Source organism: Lonchura striata, chromosome 1A, assembly GCF_050655825.1.
Source record: "Lonchura striata isolate lonStrDom1 chromosome 1A, ASM5065582v1, whole genome shotgun sequence".
In the NCBI taxonomy this organism is placed as follows: domain Eukaryota; kingdom Metazoa; phylum Chordata; class Aves; order Passeriformes; family Estrildidae; genus Lonchura; species Lonchura striata.
Window position 1 is genome coordinate 41,285,797 of NC_140741.1, and position 21,971 is coordinate 41,307,767.

At 35.7% G+C, this 21,971-nt stretch overlaps 1 protein-coding gene across 24 annotated transcripts in view; it reads left to right on the forward strand.

The window, feature by feature from the left end:
• Positions 1 to 21,971, forward strand: part of NRCAM (neuronal cell adhesion molecule) — a 142,813-nt gene that overhangs the window by 95,836 nt on the left and 25,006 nt on the right. For 12 of the 24 annotated variants that reach the window (XM_085569423.1, XM_085569425.1, XM_085569427.1 and 9 more), the window contains 15 exons: positions 5,500 to 5,643; positions 6,632 to 6,743; positions 7,073 to 7,239; positions 7,323 to 7,470; positions 8,029 to 8,153; positions 9,422 to 9,451; positions 10,836 to 10,937; positions 13,641 to 13,838; positions 13,951 to 14,021; positions 14,888 to 15,113; positions 15,401 to 15,516; positions 16,231 to 16,435; positions 16,595 to 16,717; positions 17,747 to 17,923; positions 18,981 to 19,016. In XM_085569423.1, the coding sequence (XP_085425549.1) occupies positions 5,500 to 5,643; positions 6,632 to 6,743; positions 7,073 to 7,239; positions 7,323 to 7,470; positions 8,029 to 8,153; positions 9,422 to 9,451; positions 10,836 to 10,937; positions 13,641 to 13,838; positions 13,951 to 14,021; positions 14,888 to 15,113; positions 15,401 to 15,516; positions 16,231 to 16,435; positions 16,595 to 16,717; positions 17,747 to 17,923; positions 18,981 to 19,016 (1,980 nt within the window). The remainder of the gene's footprint in view (positions 1 to 5,499; positions 5,644 to 6,631; positions 6,744 to 7,072; positions 7,240 to 7,322; positions 7,471 to 8,028; positions 8,154 to 9,421; positions 9,452 to 10,835; positions 10,938 to 13,640; positions 13,839 to 13,950; positions 14,022 to 14,887; positions 15,114 to 15,400; positions 15,517 to 16,230; positions 16,436 to 16,594; positions 16,718 to 17,746; positions 17,924 to 18,980; positions 19,017 to 21,971) is intronic. The other 12 variants (XM_077783464.2, XM_085569432.1, XM_077783469.2 and 9 more) reach the window with 3 other exon arrangements.

The following is a 21,971-nucleotide window of genomic DNA, read 5'->3' on the forward strand; positions in this document are numbered from 1 at the left end:
TGTGCCTTTTTGTTCACTTGTTACTAAATTATAGAATTGAGCCCCTCATCTTCCAACTGAATGATTAGGAAATCACTGTAAAAGGAAACTAAAGCAGCTGTTTCAGCTTCAGGGCAGTGCTGAGAGAGCTACACCCATGGCAGGATTTCAAAGAAAAAGAGCTACATTTGAATTTCAAAGCCCTGCTGTCATCATATATCCCACAATGTGCCTCTTGTGGCCTAGTAATCTGTTTGCAATACTTTAATTTTCTGTTGGAAAGCACAACTGGGAGATACTTAATTCTTCCAGTTTTGTTTTTCCATAATAGAGTCACACAAGGAAGGGGGAATGTTGAAGAAAGAACCATTCGTCCATATCTCAGTCAAAGACTGAGGTTTAAATATCTATAGGGAAAAGGGGAAAAAATAGAGAAAAATTTAATGTGTGTTAGCAACTATAAAACAAAATTGCAATGGTGTGACTTTTGTTCAATATTCCAATAATCTTAGTATAAAAATATTATTTAAGAAAGATTTTAGGTTTCCCTGAAATATTTTAATTAGTTTTCCTCAACAGTCATGCTGAAAACACCAGCATTTCTAAAAAAATAAGCTGGTTTAGACATGTTGGGATGATAAGGACCTATCCTAACCTCCTAGTGTTTACATACAGGAGTATGTTGAACTCACATGCCCAGTCCCACTAAGGTCAATTAGAATTACTTTGGCAAATAGCAATAGAAAGTTCAGGCCATGACTTTGTGTTGCCTTGTGCTTCAATTAACACTCAAGATCTGCATTATTTATATCACTGCATAATCCATTGTGTCTTACTGCTTAGATATTCAGCATGGTTTTACAAAAGGGAAGCCATGCATAAAGTGTCTCAACTTTTAAGAAAGTAACAATCTAGATTAATTGGGAAGGTGAAATGCTTTCATAATTGGACTTCAGAAAGGCATTGCAAATACTGTACAAAAGACTGATTTTTTGGTTGAGTGGTTTATAGTTCATGGTGAGCTATTAAATATTAGATACAGACAGATTTATACGAAGTAGTGCAAAGGTACTGTTTATCTTCTTTCAACACATTCTTCTCTTCTTATATTGCATTTCACATTGAATCTCTAGGTTTGAGTTAGTCTCCATTAGTACTCACTCTGAGTTTAAGGGATAAACATTAGCCCTTAGATTTCTTTCCGAAAGGCCTTGCAAATTCACTGAGAGGTTCATTATCCATCTTTTTCTTTGTGAGTACACACCACAAGGTGTTCACTGCAGCCATGGGAGGGTAGGGAGAAGTTTGCTGACCCTAATGCCCCCAGTATTTCAGTCTTGGATAGAAAACTGCTCGCGAAGATGTTTATCCACTTCTTCTGCTGTCGTTGTGCTGGAACTTTGCATCTGGTCTGGGAACTTCAGCTGATGAAAAAACCTTTGATAATCAGTTTTTTTTCAATTCTGCATATTCTGAATAATCAAGGATGGTTATAGTTAGTGCAGGTAATGCTGTGCTTTTGGAGACAATAGAACTGTCAGAATCAGAAACTCAGGAAGAAAAGTATTTCAGAGATCACAAAAAAATAATATGCTGAGGAGCAAGCAAGATTGGTAAGAAAAGGAAAATTATATTATTTACATTTCAGTTATCCATGTTTTTTTGTCCTGATTTTTTCCCTTCCAGTTTTAAGCCTAATGGTATGTTTTAACTACTTCTGTTCAGAGAGCACATCATTCTGTCTTTTTTCCAAGGAAAAAAGTAATAATGGTGCCATAGTGGTTATTTAAGCATATTAACAATAGTAATTGCTTAGGCTGTCAGAAGTTTATGAACCAGATGGAAGTATACATTCAAATGAACAGAAGTTATTCAAAGTGCTGATCTCTAACTACAACAAGTATCTGATGTATGCCCTGCCTTCTCTGTTTAGGAATATGCTGAACATGGCTACAGTCAAGAATTGTACAGTGTGGTGAAAATAATAGGTGAAACCAGATCTTCGTTCAGAAAGGACCAAAACACACTCATAAGCTGAGATTTCATGTTATTAGGAGCAAATGTTGGCAGTTAGATGGCACATGTTCACCTATCTTGTTACAGCAGCAGAACTCCTATAGCAAATCCTCATAATTCATTATCCTGTTTGTACAAGCCCATTTTAAGTGTTACATAGTTTTTTGGTATTTTGCCTATCAGTGTTAAATTCAGAGTTGTCTAATGTGTCAAAAGTGTTTTCTCCTTCTCATGCCGCTATTGTGTCATGTGATCAGAATATTCATAAATGCAAATAAGCTGTGCTTGAGTGGCCCTGCAATCACTCCTTTTCCCCAGAAAAAGATTTTGTAAAATATAGTAGATTGGTATATGCAAAAGGCTGAAGTACTGCATGCTATTTTTCCTTAGGTTTTACTAGCAAGACTGACTTTCAGGAATCCCAGGTCCCAAAGACCAGGGGAAAGGACTAGAATGAGATGTACCCTTGGTGGAAAAGGATTAGATCAGGAGCAAATTGAACATGCCTAAGTGTGTGGTCCCTGATGGGATGCAGCCACAAGTGCTGACTGAGCTGGCATATGTCATTGCAAGAACAGTCTCAATAATCTTTGCTTGATCATGGTCACTGGGAGAAGTGCCTAAAGATGGAGAGAAAGCAAATGCTACTCCTGTCTTCAATGAGCCAGAAGGAGAAATCAGGAAACTACAATCACCTTTAGCCCTGTGAAGGTGATGGAGCAGCTAATTCTGCAAACCATTTCAAGGCACATTAAGGACAAGAAAGCTTTCGGGAGTGCTTTTCATGTCTTCACTAAGGGGTGACCAACTTGATATATTGCTATGATGACATGACTGTCCAGATAGACGAGGGCTAGAGTAGTGCACAATGTCTGCCTGGACTGCAGCAAGGCCTGTGACACTGTCTCCCATTAGATCTTCATGGACAAGCTGTTGAAGTAGGGGCTGGATAAGCAGCAAAAAGATGGATAGAAAAATGACTGAATGGCCAAACCCACAAAGGGTGATCAGTGAAACAAAGTCCTGCAGCTAGGGAGGAACAACCTTAGTGCCAGTACATGCTGGGGGCCATCTAGATGGATAGTGACTTAGCAGAACAGGACTTGGGCATCCCGGTGGATGACAAGTTGACCATGAGCCAGCAATGTGCCCTTGTGGCAAAGAGGCTAATGTTATCCTGGGCTACCTGAGACAAAAGTATAGCCAGCAGGTAGAGGAAAGTGATCCTTCCTCCATCTGGACACAATTGTGGATATCTGGATCCAGGTGGTCCTGCTTGAGCAGGGGGTTGGACCAGATGACCTCCAAAAGTCCCATCCAAGCTCAATGTTTCTGTGTCTGTGAGTGCAGCAGTGGGTGCTTCAGACCATTAAAGAAGCTGTATTCAACAGACAGTTAGAAAGATCCCTGTCTTAACAGGGAGCTTTTGAATCAGTGCCCTTCAGCATCCAATTGGCTAGACCAATTATCAGAAAGCAGCAGCTAACCTGACACTTCTGCCTTCTTTTCTCTTGGGACCCCAGCTTGAAGCCCTTTTCAGAGAACAGGCACCTCCTTTCCTTCAGACAGCTGAAAGGGGCTATCTCCTTTTTTCTTTCAGTACAGCAGTGGGAAGGGAAGATGCTGCCCCTCTTTTTCTACAGTAATTTAGTGGTTAGATCGTTATTTTACAATGCAGTTACTTCAGTCATAGAAGATTGAACTAATGTCATCCATCTCTTAGGAGGGGCCCTACCATCATCCTGTAAGGAATTATGTGTTGGAGTGTGTGTGAGGGGGGCAGTCTGTGCACACATTAATGAGTGCAGAAAGTGCTGCAGGATTCAGAGGGCACGAGTGGAGGGAAGCCCAGAGCCCAGGGCTGGAAGCAGCCATGCTCGGAATGGCTGTGGGCAGTTCTCCTTCCTCGTGGGAGAGCAGTTGTGCCTGTCCTCTGTTTAACTGTGATTTGTATGCAGAAACAGAGCGCTTCCCGCAGCTGACTGCCCTGCCTGCTGGGCTGCTCACCTGCTCCGGCTATTTTCAGCCCATGAATCTTTTAATGAAAATGGCATTTATGTAGAAAAGGAAGCAATGTGAAACATGGAACACAATAAGAAGTAAAGCAAAAGAGAGAAAAATATGTGCCAGCAATCCAGAAGTCCAGAGAATAAGCATTTAAAATCTCAGTACCTTTTTCATCCTTCCCAAAATTTTTGAATTTGTGATGTTGATTTGAACCCAGAGTGATGGAAGACCAGAAAAAATGGAAATTTAAATCTGTTCTTGAGGCAGCTGTTTGGAAATTGAGGCATTTATGTGAAAAATGAGCTTAGTTTTCATCCAAGCTGGAAATACCCTTAAGCAGGAGCACGGAACTGTGGTCTTCTTCATCTGGTTTCTTTTGTAGAGAATTCAGTAATACATACTTCAAGAAAATGCAGGTTCCATTTTCTTTACAGATGAGAACCAAGATATTGCCTGAATCAAAAGGTTCCTGTCACAGAAAATAGATGCTAATTTAGTTGATTGATCTTTTTTATGAATTCAAATAAGAATTTCCTTATATGAGAATGTGTTCCACAAATATACTTTTTCAAGCTTCAATAAGGGTGTCAATTTAGATGATGTAGCCAAACTAGGATGCATTTATTTATGTATAAATACATCTATTTTTTTGTATTAGTAGGTCAGTGATTTTGCCATTAATTTTCATTATTAAACTATAGATTGTGCATTTTTATGCAGTGTGGTATTACAAGCTAAGTTTTTTCTTCATTATACTTCTCTAATGCCATCCAGTTGTATCAGAACTGAAACTATTACTCTTCTTCAGTATTTTCTTAGAATTGTATTTTCAGTTATGCCCTGGGTGCTTCTGTGATGCAGAAGCTGTTTAACAACTCAGGCCACTGCAGAACCGTCGAGGAAATGGCACTGTATGATTCTTACATAAGGCAAAGAGTGCCACCTACTGAATTACTAACTCTGCTCTTGAGATTGTTTCTTGACTTGGTTAGAAGAAATGCTTATTCTTTACTCTGAGATAATTTTCAACTGAGTATGGCTATTTTTATATTTGTAAAATTATTTATGGTGTAACAATTGATTTGAAACTTTCAAGTCACAGAGGACTATGTCATTGTATCAGCATTTTCTTTTGACATTCAGGAATATTTCTGTAATTTTCTAGATATTGACTGTATTTGCTCGAATCTCATAATATTGGTATTTTTTCTCTGTATTGTGTGCAAAATACAATCTCAGCTTCACTTCCTTGGTAAACGAACAAAAAAATTTCTCAAAAAATGGGAACTCTACCATCCTAAATCAATACCTGTAGAATGAGAAGAACTTTTTAAACTGTATTAAAATTCAAATTTTTACCAGTGATCAGTCACCCAGAATAAAAAAACATAAAGGGTCTATTGGTCTTTCAGATTCTTCCTTCTTTTCAGAAGTATGAAACTTGCAATCCAATAGCAGTTTAGGAAAAGCAATAACTCTTTTTCTTTACACCAACAGTTGCCCCAGAAGATCCTAGCAGAAAGGTGGATGGTGACACCATTATTTTCTCACACGTGCAAGAAAGGTCAAGTGCTGTCTATCAGTGCAATGCTTCTAATGAATACGGATACTTGCTAGCAAATGCGTTTGTGAATGTTCTGGGTAAGAAACAGACTATATTTTTCTGTTTTCTTGGGTGTTCAGTTGTCTCCTGCTAACACACAGACTCTTCTGCTCAAGCCTTGCTTGAGGTCTTCACTGGGAATTGATCTATTTCGTGGCCCCTGTAAAGAGCAAGGGTATACATACCTTGTTTTTTCTAAGATATTCCTGAATTTCACTGTTCCAAAGAGAGAAGGATAGATGTGAAAGCTGGGAAAACGTGGAAGAAATTTTATCTCTTTTTTGATTTTTTTGTTTGTGTAAGTCAGTCTAACAGAAGCCTGACAAAGAAAGCAGGAATTAGTGTTGCTTAAGTTAGTACATTTCAATACAGTTTGATTGAGTCTGGATGTTTTGGATTAGTGGAATAGATGATCTCCAAGTTGCTGCTGCAAGGGAACATGATTATGCATTTGTCTCTAAGGCTTCCCTGGCATGTGTTTCTGATTACAATATGTTGTGTGCCCCCTCTAATTCTTCTCACTGAATTTAAAAAAGCTAGTGGCAAAATCCTAGGCAGAATGGCCTCTAGTGACTCTCCTGCAAGAACTGGCAGATGTGTTGATTGACACTGTCATTTAAAAGAAGGAAAATGTAGGTGTTACACCAAAAATGAATCCTAGCTTATTTCTGCCTGCAGGTTTGTTTGGAATTAGGTAGTTCATTCTGTACCCAGGAGATTATCTTCTTGAAGTATATACGGATTTAAATTTTCCAATTGAAATCCTTGCTTTTGGTGCCCATCACTATTACTTGTAAATAGGCAAGAAACAGTTGTTTTTCACAAGATAATTTCCCTGCATTAACTTTTCCTCAGGCTAGTACCGGTACAATGTATTTGAACCCAGACTGAGATCCGAAATCATCTCAGAGAAAAAAGTTTTTATGTAATTCTATAGCCATTAATGTCTTTGTATTTTGTATTTGTAACTATACTTTTTACTACTTGTGACTTCGTAACTACATGAAGATATCTTTGTCTTTTTAGCTGAGCCACCAAGAATTCTAACTCCTGCTAATAAACTGTATCAAGTCATTGCAGACAGTCCCGCATTGCTAGACTGTACTTATTTTGGGTCACCTAAGCCTGAAATTGAATGGTAAGCTCTAGCTGTGCCTATGTTACACTGGATGAGCCAGTTATATCTATGGAAACAAACACTTAAAGCTTTAAAACTCTTTTAACACTATTTACTATTTTAAAATAGTATATTTAAAAATAGATGCTGTATACCATTTCCTAATGTAATATTGCATATACCTAATGAACCAGCAGTAAAGTTATGCCTGCAGAGTCAAGTTTACATTTCTTTGAGTGCTTCTGTTTCTATTTTCCAATGCAGCAGTCCTAAGTTTGTGTTTTATTGATAATAAAACCATACAGAATTTAACTGTGATGCTGGCTAATGATATTACTTCTTATATAAAGGTTTAAGGGAGTGAAAGGTAGCATCCTGCGTGGAAATGAGTACGTTTTTCATGATAACGGAACCTTGGAAATTCCGGTGGCTCAGAAGAATAGTGCTGGTACATACACATGTGTAGCAAGAAATGAATTAGGAAAGATACAAAATGAGGTGCAGTTGGAAATTAAAGGTGAGAAATTAGTCATTCTTTCATCACTGATTAGTACAGGATTTCAGACTTTCTGGACATCTAATTTTAATTTTAAATTTCAGATCCAACGATGATCATTAAACAGCCAGAATACAAAGTGATTCAGAGATATGGCCAGGTTTCTTTTGAGTGTATAATAAAACATGATTCTACCTTACTACCAACTGTTACATGGTTGAAGAACAATGATGAACTGCCAGATGATGAAAGGTAAGGACCACATAGTTTTCCTTTATTTTTAATTTTTAGGTCCTTTTGTCTGCTACTTTTTCTGATCTTTGAAAGGAACATATTGACCATTGACATTTTCCAAAGAATACAGATAAAGATCGTGGCTATCCAATATTTGGTGACTAAAGGATTTATCTAGTGTGATGAAAATATTAAGATAGAATTTAAAAACAAAATGAGATGTAAGTATTTATACAAACTTTGCACACTGATCTTATAGATAATGTGTAAGGTAAAGATAATTGACATGAGAAGCTAAACAGATAACAGAAAGCTATTTTGCTCTGGATCACAAATATTTCAAATTCCTTTGAATATATTTGGAAAGAAAAGTACATTAGAATAAAAGTTACTGTGGGAAGATGGTCAAGAGCAATCAATTAAAAAAAAAAATAAAGTTGTCCCGTAGCTTACCTTGGGTAAATATAGCTGTTTAGGTATGTACAAGTATATGAGATTTGATAATGTTTTATGCAAGTTTCCTATAACAGTGCCAGTTATTGAAAAAATCAATGGCTGAATTTGTTGTATTTACAGGTTTCTAGTTGGTAAAGACAACTTGACCATTATGAATGTAACTGATAAAGATGATGGAACATATACTTGCATAGTTAATACTACTCTGGACAGTGTTTCAGCAAGTGCTGTGCTTACTGTTGTTGGTAAGAATGCTCTCCAACGTCTACTGTTAAGTATGAAAACAGCATTAGATTTAAAGTGAAAAGCACAAACATTGTTTTGGTTTTTAGTCCAGGACAAAGGAAATGCCACTTAAGTGTCAATGTGTTTCAATTTTTAAAAAATGTAGTCCCACCTTACAGTTTACATTTGAATTAGCTACTTACAAAATGACTGAGTAGCTAGAGGACAGATTCGTGCTGTATAGCTTTTTATTTTGATCACATCTGAGCTACTACAGGAAGTTCAATTTTGCAGGGTATTTGAACATAAACATGGTAGAATCACAGAATGGTTTGGGTTGGAAGGTACCTTTAAGATCATCTAGTTCTAAGCCCCCTGCCTTGGGCAGGGACACCTTCCACACAACCTGTCTGGGCAACCTGTTCCTGTGTTTCACCATAAAAATCATCTTTGTAATACATAACATAAACCCACTCTGCTTTAGCTGAAGCCATTCTTCCTTGTCTTACCACTACTTGCCCTTGTGAAAAGTCACTCTCCAGCTCTCTTGGAGCCTGTGTAGGTGCTGGGAGGCTATTCTAAGGTGTCCCCAGAGCCTTCTCTTCCTTGGGCTGGACAGCCCCAGCTCTCTCAGCCTGTCTTTATAGGAGAGGTGCTCCAGCTCTGTGGTCACCTTAGTGGCTCTGCTCCAGACTCCTTCCAACAGGAACATGTCTTTGTTGTGTTGGGAGAATGTTATCTCAGGATCCTCTTTGACAACTGAATTATGCTTCAGAAAGACTGAGCATACTTGGTTGTGTGACTTATCATGGATTGTATGTTAGTTTTCTGTTAAGTTTTTATGGTTGCAGATTCTTGCCAAATATATTACTTTGCCCCTTCTCCAATGTGTAAGAAAGTTTTAAGTAGATGTCGTGAATGATTCTTACATGAGTTCACTCTGAGACTCAGAGCAAGTATGTTTGTGTTTTAAAATTCTGCTGTGATCTTATGCCTATTCAAGAATGATCTAAGCCAAAAAACTAGTACTTATTTAGATGCTTTTATAGAATTGCTTATTTTATTTATTTTCTTGACCTATTCTTATTTTTAAAAATTAATAAAATATTCAAGAACACTTTTTTAGCTCTTCAGGGAAAAATTATCATGTGGTTTTTTTTAATTAACCATTTAATCTAAATAAGTTAATTTTTCTTTGTCTCTAATAACTATAGTCTTTAACTACCTACAATATTCTGTTTCTTTGGCTACTAACTGATTAAATCCTTTATATTAATGTTCTTTTCAGCTGCTCCCCCAACACCAGCTATCATTTACGGTAAACTAAAACAAAGTTCTCTTTCTACATCATCAGGCTCATTTCCCTGTTGCAATTTTTTTTGCCTTTTTTTTCCCATTTTCCAACGTGTGTGTGTGTGTCTGTGTCTATGTGGTTTCATCCCATTTTACCAACTACTTCATTACTATCGCACAGAACTTAGGAATGTTACAGTGCAGGCTGATTTATGTTTAGGGAATAAGTAGTTTTCAGAGATAAATTATTTTTAATTAAGATTGGGTATAGTATGGCAATGTTTTTTCTCATAGACCACACTGTAATACAAATTAGTTATATAATAAAGAAAATATCTAAAATGTAAATCCAACTCTTTGGTGAAAGGTAATTCACTATTAAAGACTTCGCCTGAACCAAATTATGTTGTATGTTAACTAATGTTAACATTGGTTTTGCAGCCTTGTAGTCCTGCTCTATTTTATTTTTTTATTTCATAGTTTATCTTCCTTTTACTTCACTCATAAGATGAATATGACCATATTAACCAGTTTGACTTGTAATTGATGAAATTGCCAAGATTTTAAAATATAAGTTAATACTAAAAAAAAAAAAATCTTTTAGGCATAGTCTTAAATTTAATGGTATAGAACCTTTAATTTGGTAGCATGTTTTCTGAATTTGGGGGTTCAAGTGCAGCATAATAAGCTAAAACACTTTTAAGTATAAGACTTTTAAGCACTTTTATGTAAATCCTATCAGTGAAAATGCCTATGTATTCTTACATGAACCTACTTATTAGTTGTGATTTTTGTGTAACAAATCATATCATAAATTGCCTTTATGAGTTTAGAATGGGCAATTACATCTTGATGTGTTATAAGGATGTATAATAACAGCTTGTGTGGTATTTCTGAGCCTTTTTAAAAGAACAGCAAAAAATAAATAATTTAGTAACTTGAAATTAGTTTCTGTGTGAAGTATACTTGTTTTGAATTCACATAAAAATATTTGTAATGGTTCTAGAAAGGCTTCTTTGATATGAATGTTTCTTTATTTTCCATGTTGTATGAAGTATGTCTGTTACAATAGATAACCACCCATAATCATTCAAAGATAAACTAAACAGGCATTTCATAATTCCTTGCATCTCATCACATTTTTATATCACAGTACACTCAGATATAGATAAAAATAAATACCAGTTCTTGTTAATGTATAGAAGTTTCCAGGTTACATCAGTTCTCCATTTTTGTCTGTTTTGTAATAATTGCATGCTATTAGTCTTTAAGTCATGTTTACGTAAGTGAGTAGACCTGCCCTGCTGTATTTGTGGAATTCTTTGACTGGAATGTAAGGATTTTTTTTTTCAAATATTAAAGCACATATTCTGGTGTGGTTACTTACTTTGTCTTCATTCAATTTACAGCTCGGCCAAATCCACCCTTTGACTTGGAATTGACAGGTCAGCTAGAAAGAAGCATTGATCTCTCTTGGATACCAGGAGATGAAAACAACAGTCCCATTACAAGTATGTTTGTATCTACTACACTACATTGAAGGTGTTGTTACCAAATTTCAAAATATTTCTGGAATAAATTTTGTGTACAGCATGGGAAAATAGTAAATTAATTCTCTACAGCTGCCATTCACTTACATAACATACCCTTAATTCTACTGTACAGCCAAGCAGGAAGACCAGAAGAGTTGGGCTTTTTGATTTAAAAAGTTGTGCTAGATAATACAGAAGTTACATATATTGATATGAGGTCTGTCTGACAAGGTCCAATTTTATGAATATGTAGAGAACAGGCTTGTTCATTGGTTGTATGTTTCTGAAAGAGAGAGCTACTAGTATCTTGCATTAACTCTTTTGTAATTCTGTGATTTGAAATAGCATCATCAATAGCATGATTTGAAATAGTGCCACCATCATCAGTGATTACCAATCTTGACTGGTACAGAAGTTTATTCTTCATGAAAATATAAGGTAGATAGTTTCTCTGGGTCCAGACAGTTAAAAGAATAAACCATGTCCATAAAACAAAGCAATTAAATATTTATAAAATTTTGAGGCAGTAAATTGATATTAAATGCTGTAATTCTTCCCATTAAACATAATGAAAACTCTTGCCTATACTGAGCAGAGAGGATAGAGGGGGAATTTAGGAGCAAGGAACAAAGATATTAATATTTCTTTTCCAAAAAATAATGGGATCAGAAAGACTTTTTGACATTACTTTTTCCCTATGAGCAATTTAATTCAACGACATCATTATTTATGCAGTGTGTTTTTAGATAATAATTGCCACAAGTTGCCAAGACCAGTGTAGATGTTGTGTTTGGAAGTAATTAGTCAGACTGACTTACTGAGTGTTGCTCTCCAGTGTTTGATGCTGGGTCGGTACTAACACTGAAAACAAACCATAAGGATCAGGTATCTGGGAAGGAAGATTTGTAAAAACCAGAATTTCACAAGTTTCTGAACACATCAAAGATCTTGACTACATTTTAATGAAACACTGATTTTTATGAAATTTGACAGTCTCAGGCATCTCTAATGTATATCAACTAGTAATATACCTTAAAATGCAATATACAGAAGATCAATGTAAATCGTTGAATAGTGGTTTATTCATATACATATACATTCATTAGTATTCTCATTTTTTCAGCTCCAGCAGACAGAAATGTTGTATTTCTGTAGGAATGAGATCAAACCATTGCAAAAAAGTTAATACTAGGCAGTGTTGTCTCTTGTTGGTTTTTCTAGAACAAGATACTGCATGCACTCTCATATTGGAAACTGAACTCTTCTAACTAAATAATGCTGGATTTAATTATAATACAATTTATATTGCTGTATGGTCATCTTAGAGGCTGCAAAATAAGGCATTTGCTTCCTGAGTAAGCTTATTTCTTTTGCTGCTGCAAAAGTGCTGATGAAGAATCAAGGATTCACTTGAAATCATTTCAAAGTGCAGATGAAGATTCAAGGATTGCACTTCATTAGGAGTGATCTGTTTGCACAATATGACTGACATGCTTGACTCTCTCTGAAAGCTCAGATAGTTTCTTTTTTTCCCTTGAAGCTGCCAATAAATTATTCTGCTAGAGTTGCAGGCAGAAGGATAGTGACCAGGGAAGCAAAAAGCAGTAGTGAAAACCTGAAAACCTTTCTGGCATATAATATTCTCACCTTTTCAGCAAAGCTTTATCCAGGAAATGTCCCATCCCAAGACCTGTATCACTGAGCACATAACAGCAGCAGTAGCTCAGACAGTAATTTGGGGTCAATACTCCCTCTTTCTCTTACTACTTAGGTCAGAATGAAATCTGCCAGCCAGAAGGCTGTGATTAGTACTTACCTCTTTTACATCTTGCTCTCAATTTGTGCATTTTTCTATGCTCCAGGTTCTGTGGAATCTACACAGACTGTAAATTCTTCTCCCATTTATTTATTGTGTCCTAAAAATTCTCCCTAATCCATATCTCAAATCTTACAGCAAGGTTTTTTGGCTGTTTCACATCTGTAAAACAATGTCCTTTTGTCTTTCATAATGTATATGATTTTATTTTTGGAATTCTACAAACCTATTTATCTGTGAGGTTATATATACTTTGTAAGGTCTTAACGGTAATCATCATAATATTCACACAGAGTACTCTCAAGAAATTTAGTTTCTGAGCATACATTCCCTGATTTAATTTGAAGATAATGAAAAGTGCTCTCAAAAACCTTCCTTAAGTATAGGTTCTTGACTTTAAATAGATTTTCATTATGCCAGTTTCATTGGGGAAAATGGAATATTCAGGGAGTTTTAAATTTATACAGCTACTCCCTGCTGTCTGCTTGATACAACTAGGACCAATGTATTTCAGAGTCAAATTCCACTTGCTTGCTGTTATAGTTCAAGGGTTCCCATTAAATTAAAATCCTGTACCTGAGAGAGAGTTCTTGTAATAATGTGCTACCTGAGAGATAGCTGCATTAGTGAAAGTACCAAAGGATAAAAGTAAGGGTTTATTTTTTATATTTCACCTTTATTTCTACTTTTGATATCTCCATTTTAGATCCGTGTTATGGTTTATGTATTTACATGTCATGTTCCATGATTTTTGAAAGTGCTGGTTGGAGCAATCCCTTCTGGCTAGCTCATTCAGAAATGCCTATACTTGTCTGGGGAGCCGATTCAAGTTTTGACATAAAGTTGGATTCAATTCCTGCTTGCAGACTTTGTAATTGAGTATGAAGATGCGCTGCATGAACCAGGAGTGTGGCATTACCAGACGGAAGTCCCTGGCACTCAGACAACGGCGCAGCTCAAGTTGTCTCCCTATGTCAACTACTCGTTCCGTGTGATAGCTGTCAATAAGATTGGCAGAAGCCAGCCGAGTGAGCCATCTGAGCAGTACCTGACAAAATCTGCAAGTAAATAATGATTCCCACTTACCAGCAATTGATTCCTGCTATGAATATCATTGAGTTTGCTTTGAAGCACACAGCAGCCATTCTTGTTCACGTGTAAATATTTCATTTTTAGGCCCTGATGAAAATCCTGCTAATGTACAGGGGATAGGCTCAGAACCTGATAATTTGGTAATAACATGGGAGGTAAGATGGGTCTTTTTTCAAGTTTTCATTTGTTTTAAAGTTTGTGAGTAGCTTTTTTTTTTTTTTTGAGAACCAATGATAAGAATAGCCAATTGCCTGCTTAAAATATACTTGAAAAAGAGCTAAATTCATACATTCCCCATCTTCATTTTCATGAAAAAACTGATTTTTTTTTTAAATATGAAAATAAGTTAAAGGTGGGGGGGCATATTTCCTTGCGTGATTTCTCAAGATAAGCCAATAATTAAGTAATACAGGATGTTTTGCTGTCAGTTTAGGAAAATTTCAAAATATAAATGGAGGTTTATTTCAAGTACAGTCTAATTTTTAGAGTGAATTTGTATGTGAATGCTACTTCTACTCTTACCTGTTATGATAAACTAATGATTGTGCACTTTCCCACTAGAAAACTTCTGTTGAAGTTTTCTGCATCATGCCCTTACCATCATGACAGGAGTTCAAGGAGAGCCGTGTATAATCAATTTGCCCTTTCAGGCAAGAAATATTGCTTAGGGTGCACTCTTTACAAGGAGTTGGTGCAAGTCTGGTTTTCTCTCTTCTTCTTAAGAAATATTTGAAAACAAAATATATATACGGAAAACACAATGTGCTGTTTGTGTAGGAATTAGCCACCAACATCATTCAATGTGCTTTTGACCAAAGAGTGAAAACTGAAAAAAACTTGGTCAACTGAAGTGACCTCCTGTAAAAGCTAAATTGCATAACTTTCAGCATTGCTTCTCTGTTGCAGAACACAGTGGTAAATTTTCAGTGACATTCTATAAAAGAATTACTGTATTTCTTTCTAAGTTAAGATTTTTTTAGATGTTTCAGTATATTAAAAAAAATATTTATTTTCATTTCAGCCTTTAAAAGGTTTTCAGTCTAATGGACCAGGGCTTCAGTACAAAGTCAGCTGGCGCCAGAAAGATGTTGATGATGAATGGACATCTGTTATAGTTGCAAATGTATCTAAATATATTGTGTCTGGTACACCAACCTTTGTTCCATATGAAGTAAAAGTGCAAGCTTTAAATGACTTGGGGTATGCACCAGAGCCATCAGAGGTGATTGGACATTCAGGGGAAGACTGTAAGTTTTGTAGTTTGACTCAGTTATCCTAATAAAAATAAACTAAATGTGTAACCTGAATGGGTATTTATGATGCTGAAATATTGATAAGGTGGATAGTAGTTATTTTTTTAATTAAAAGAAAGCAATTCGGAGATAGTAAAGACTACTACTCTGTAGTATCAATCCTGAAAACATAGAAACATTTTAACCTACTCCATGAGTGGAATGCAAAGACTCATTCTAAAAAACTATGTTTGTGTGGTTTCTAATTCTAACTAGGTGCTTGTTGCATCCTTTCCACACAGTGCCAATGGTTGCTCCAGGCAATGTGCAGGTTCATGTTATTAACAGCACATTAGCAAAGGTGCATTGGGACCCAGTTCCACTAAAAACTGTCCGAGGACACCTTCAAGGGTACAAAGTAAGTACGGTCATTCTCTTCCTTGTTTATTAAAATAGATCAATCTTCCTATATGAGAGAGACTGTGTAGTAAAGAGAAAGGGAAAGTACCTCTGAGGCTCATATGTAGTTTCTTAGAAACTCAGTCAGCTCAATGGACATCAGAATCAGCTTTCTCATCTGATCAAATTGTCACATAATTGGAGGAACAGTGTTCCCATCCCTAGGTGGAGATCATTCCAGTACTGTAACCTTAGAGTAATTGCAGAACTTGTGTGTTTTTACAGCCAAGCCAAATCTTTTCCCCCATTTTTAGGTAATCTGACATCAAGGATTAGCATAGTCAGGGATGTGATCTAACAAGGAGGCAAGGTCCAAATCTGCTTTGGAAGGCTGTAGACATCTTACAGAAAGAATGGATAACTTCTGCCTCTCAGATAGACTGGATAACAGGAGAATGATCACAGACCAATGCAGTTCCCAACCAGAACTTGTATCAAACTGGTTTTGAGCATTAGCAGAACTGGCAGGCAGTAGTTTGCACCCAGTTGTGTAGACTTTTTCTGGACAAGGTCCATTTCTGAGCAGGAAAGATCTGTGCTGGGTCTAATCTGAGCTTATTCAAATTGCAGTTGCTTCTACCTATAATTCATGGTCATTTATGGAAAAGCTCAGAGTTTAGAAAATCAGAACAGCTAAGCATTCACTTTAAATATTTTTTTTTGCTGTCTTTAGGTTTACTACTGGAAAGTGCAGAGTCTATCCAGAAGGAGTAGACGACACATAGAAAAAAAGATCTTGACTTTCAGGGGAAACAAGACTTTTGGAATGTTACCAGGGCTGGAGCCCTATAGTTCCTACAAGCTGAATGTTAGAGTTGTTAATGGTAAAGGAGAAGGACCAGCAAGCCCAGACAAAGTATTTAACACCCCTGAAGGAGGTATGAAATGAAAAACCAAGATATTAAACTTAAATGAGGTTTACTTGGACTTCATAAAGTTATTATCTGTCTCAATACAGCAATAATCTTAAGAATTAATAATTAATGACCTGTTTAAAGTTAATCTACTTTGTATTTACTCTGTGTTCTTTTTAAAAGTTCCTAGTTCACCCTCCTTTCTGAAGATTACTAACCCAACACTGGACTCTCTGACTCTGGAGTGGGGTTCACCCACCCATCCAAATGGTGTTTTGATATCATATACGCTGAAGTTTCAGCCAAGTAAGTTAAAATTAAAACTAATTTATTTTGGGGGTTGGACTTCTGATCTTTCAAGTCCTTTCCAACCCAAACCATCGTTTGATTCTGTGATAAAACTCTAACTTAGGCAAGGTATCTACCAAATAATAATCCATTTATGAAGAAAAAAATTGTGCTACATTTATAATGTACAAAAGATATAATTGTATTGTAAATGTCAACTTCGAAAAAGACTCATATATTTTGATAATATAGATGACTGTACTTGGAAATATTTTCTTGCTGTAGTACAAGGTTAACATTTTTATTACTTTATTTACTTCAAACCATAATTCACAGACAAATGGAGGTGAGGTCCTATAGATAAGTGGCTTTCAAGTTAGATGCAAGATAGTACTACTTACAAATTCTATATTCTAACTGCAGAGAAAATGTCATTAGAAGTAAATCAAAGTATGCCCAATTACATTGTCATCTGCTTTTCCAATTTTCATGGTATTATTATCTTAAAAATAAAAATTTATAAATATGCCATTTACTCATCTCAGAGCTATTAAATCACTTCTTTTGAATCCTAGCTACTTAGCCCAGAAATTTCTCAGCAGTGACACTGGGAAGGAAAGAGTTTCATATGCATGTAACAGATAAAGGAAGTTTACTTTCTTCCACTTACTAAATCCCGCTATTTTTTGGCATTAGGCACAAGTAGCTTCAATGTTTACTTTTTCTAAGTACTGAGCTTAGAGTTTCAGATTTTTTCAAAAGTCAGGGAGTTTTTCAATGCTGCATAAATTCAGATCATTTGAACTGAACTCATCTGTCTTGGATTCAGAGATTTATGAGAATTAAACTTGACCTTAAAAAACTTGCTGGTGTTTCGCATCTCCCAGCTGGACTTTGGCACCTTTACAAAAAAAAGTATTTTCTTTTGAAAGTGTAGATGCAGCAGACAGGCAAAAAAAAATAAACATACAAACCAAAAGCCTTTTTAAACACAATGATAGTGTATGCAAGTTTCCTAATCTTTTTTTCTTTTTTCTTTAACAACAGTCAACAACACACATGAATTGGGTCCTTTGGTAGAGATAAAAATTCCTGCCAACGAGAGCAGCTTGATATTAAAAAATTTAAATTACAGCACCCGGTACAAGTTTTACTTTAACGCACAAACTTCAGTTGGATCAGGAAGTCAGATAACTGAGGAAGCAGTAACAATTATGGATGAAGGTAAGATATATATGTACAAGGAAAGTCCTTTGAGTTTAAAAACAGTACAGATAGTATTAAACATCTAAATATTGCTATTGCTTCCTTCCACTAAGGAAATAGGCTGACAGATTTTTTTTCAAGAGCTTTCTTAACTGTTATATATTAATAAAATATTTTAAATATTTTTGAAGAAAATACATGTAAAAGCTTTCTGCTGTAGTGGGAATCCCCAAAGAGGGATAAAGCCTCTTCTTTTAATATCAACTCACAAGCTCTAAAACAGACATTGGCCTTTCTGGGCTTCAAGTTTTATGTAACTTTACGTTTTTAGTGGTCTTTGTATATTCACCAATTCTCTGTTAATCAGCTTTGGTCACGGAGAAAAATACTGGAATGATGCAGGTTTGTGATTAGAGGAAGTTATTTCTTTTTTTGTAGTATGCAACAGCTTCTGTGAAATCTAAATTGCTTTCACAGAACTGGCAAAAAACTGTGAAACTCTTGAAATAAATTGGCCCCAAGTAACTGTATAGTATTTAAAAACCACCAAGTATATTGTTAAATCCTGTCACCATTGATTTTTATATTTGCAGCCATTCTAGAACTTTGTTAAAGTTGTTTTTTAATTAAATATGGATGCTTAACAAAATAAGAATAATTTAAAGCTGACAGGAAATTTAAAACTTTTTCCTATAATTTTTATCATTTTTATATTAATAAGTTTATTTTGGTACTATGTTTTCACATATTTTTATGCTCAGTAAAATGATAGTTTATTGGAATTGACATAGATCAGTTGCTATTCAATGCAATTTCTCTTTGCATATGATCTGCATTTATTTTATATCTTGCACCCTAACAAGCATGACCAATAAAATTTTGTAAATGCATGTACAATCATTTTGTCTTGTAGTAGTCTGTCAGGGTTCAGCATAAATTGATTGTTTTTAATTTATTTGAATGAACACATTTTATCTAGTCTGCATGCCTTTTATAGTGAAATTATATATGTATGTTTCCTTTGGTGTTGTATCTAATTATGTAGTGTTCCTATTCTTGTTTTCCTCCATTAAAGCTGGTATTCTCCGTCCTGCTGTAGGTGCAGGCAAAGGTAAAATGAAACTGCATGATTTATTAATGTGTGGATTTAGCAGTGTTGCAAATGGGGAAATTGCAGTGGTAAGGACAGAAAATCTTGGACTACACATTTTTGTACAAAGTGTAATCAGTACTGGAAGAAAACAGTTGTGGGGATTTTTTGTTTGGGTTTGTTGGGTTTTTTTTTAAGGAATCCAGAATGCTTATTAATACCTTTCATCTGTTTATTTTGCCACAGAGTTCCAGGGGAATTCATTAGCTTTGCTTCAGCAAAGTCCAATTATTTCTGAACATTTAGCAGATGTATGGCACTGTCATAAATATTCAGGATCCAGGTGCACTAGCACTGATTAGCTGGAATAGAAAAAACTGCACTTTAGCAAAGGATATTCATTTACTGCTTGTGTCATGTGCATTTTTTGTTTTAAAAAACTATCTGTAATCTTGTTCTCACTGTGGATTACTGCTACCCACTTGAACACATTTACTTCATTTGCAAGCCAACTGTGCATAGGAGACAGATGACTGACAATACCCTCTGTCTACTTCTCAGTTTGAGTATCAGATTGAATGTACAGGCAAATGTCTTCCCACTGTTTTAGGTTCACAGATATTGTGAATGAGTACTTGAGGATATTTCAGTGAGTACAAGCTAGGATCATTCTTTTTAATGAATTTTGGTAATATTTAGTTCTTTTTTGCACACAGTTTTAATGAATTTTGATATCTGCATTGTCAGAAGCAAAGGTTGTCCTGAGGTAGTTCAAACTCAGGAACACTTTCTCTACAGAGGTGCCATTGAATGACAGGTGTCATTAACACTAGTGAACACCTGTGCTTCAGATTCTCATACCATAAACATCACAAGTCAAAATCTGTATGTGAAGTACCTGACATTTTTAATAAACTTGGAAGAGACAGCATGAAGTATTTTACATATAGTTTCCTTTCGCTTGATTATCAGATGTTGTGAATGATAGCCATAAGAAAGAAATTCATTCACACAGTCTGGTATAAATCAGACAATGTATAAATATATGTATGCCTGTATTTGGGCATATAAAGTATAGACTTTTATATGTATATATATGTGTATTCTGATATCAGATGTGTTTCTGCTAAGTGTGTGAAGTTGTGGAATTATTTTGATGATAAGTCTTTTTTACCATTTTAGTCTAGTTGTAGCTGAGATTGGAACAAACTGGCTTTAGTCCTGGACATGCACAGCAGAAATGTAAATTAAGTTGTCATTATTTATAGCTGACTCTAAAAATTCATTCAAGGAAAAATGGATTCTCTGTGTGAAACTGAGGTCTAATTATAGCTGTATGTGTCTATCAGAAAGCATCTTATTTGTAAGATTAGCTGGAGCAGCTCACATTTCAGAGCTGTCATCTCAGATTCTCTGAAAACTAAGCAGATGTTTGTAGTTCCATATGGTTTATGGTTTCAATGTTTTCACATGTTCCTGTAGCATGTAGCTCTTGCAATTGCAAAGGCTTTGGACCGGCAAACAGCACAGAACTAAAGCCATGACATCTGTGTGAGCAAATGAGTTTCTGCAGGTCTGAGATGAATGCTCTCAGTAGTTACTACATTACCATGTAAACTGCTTTGCCACTGATCAGGGACCAGGAGCAAGGAAAAGGAGGATCATATTACCACATCAAGCACCAAATTAGTCGGTCCTCTTGAGTGGTGGATTTGGAAGTTAGAAATGCTCAGCCCACTCAAAAAGTAGCTGTACCCAGCAGTAAACTTTCCTTTCTCTATTAAGTGCAGGAGGGCCTCTATGTCAATACAGTTATTTTGATTTGGACCCAAAGCAAGAACAAATTTAGATATTCCCAGCCTTTTTTGTAGTCTATCAAAAAAATATCAGGTTTTTAATTTTGAAGGGCAGAACTTACCAGGAAAATGTTATTATCCTTTTTCTTTTGATTTGAACACACTGATCCTGGAATCTAAGTAGACAGTAGGTTCCAGATTCAGCCAGCCTAAACTGCTGAACTGAAATTTCTGCATTTGGTGTTTTCTGCTGGATAGCTGCCTGTGAAGACCTGCAGCTTGGCCAGTCATAGACATTAGACACATGGTCCTGGAGGAATTAAAATAATTTAAACCTTAGTGAGCTGTGCCGCTTGGGACATATTTCACTTCTCACAGTAAAACTGTAAATTAAAGTGCAGAGAGATATATTGCTGTGGTAAATCTAAGGATCTTAATAGATCCAATATTTTTAGTGTCACAACCCTACACAAGTAAATCATTAGGTGTTATTTACTAGGTGAAAAAAGCTATTCTATTATAGTTGATATTCCTGTTTGACTTGCACTTATTATTTTTCCTTTCTAATACTGTGATGTTATGAATTACTTAAAACTGATCAAATTAATGGTACTACAAAGAAAAAGAGAAATAGTTTTTCTTAGCAACCCATATTCTAAATGGGCCTGAAAACTTCATATGTAAAAAAGAATTTATCAAACCTAATGTTAGATATTAAGCATTCCCTGGTATTGCCATTTATATATTGGCATCTAACCACAGGCATGAGGTGACAGAAATGTGAGAAAAATGGGGGAATAACCCAATTACATATAAAATAATTGTAGTAGCAGCTGCAACATGACTCAGGTGATCACAGGAGTCAAGTCTTTTCTGTCGTTTTCAATTAGGAGTTTTAAATAACTGCCCTGTAGAGAAAGGAAGAAAATTCCAGTTTGACCAGGAGTAGAAATGAAAGTTACTGGTTAAAATAAAGAGTCATAGAGGTGCATGTTTTTGTAAGCTGAAGTATAGGGAGTCATGGCATGGCATGTCAGCCTCATCCCACAAGCATCCTCATTTCACTTTTTAGGTTTTTTTTATTTAGTCAACATTTATATTTTAAAGCAAGGACTTCTAATCTGGATGCGTGCTGACACTGGTAACTGGTAGTCTTGAAATGGAATTAAAATAAGTTTGT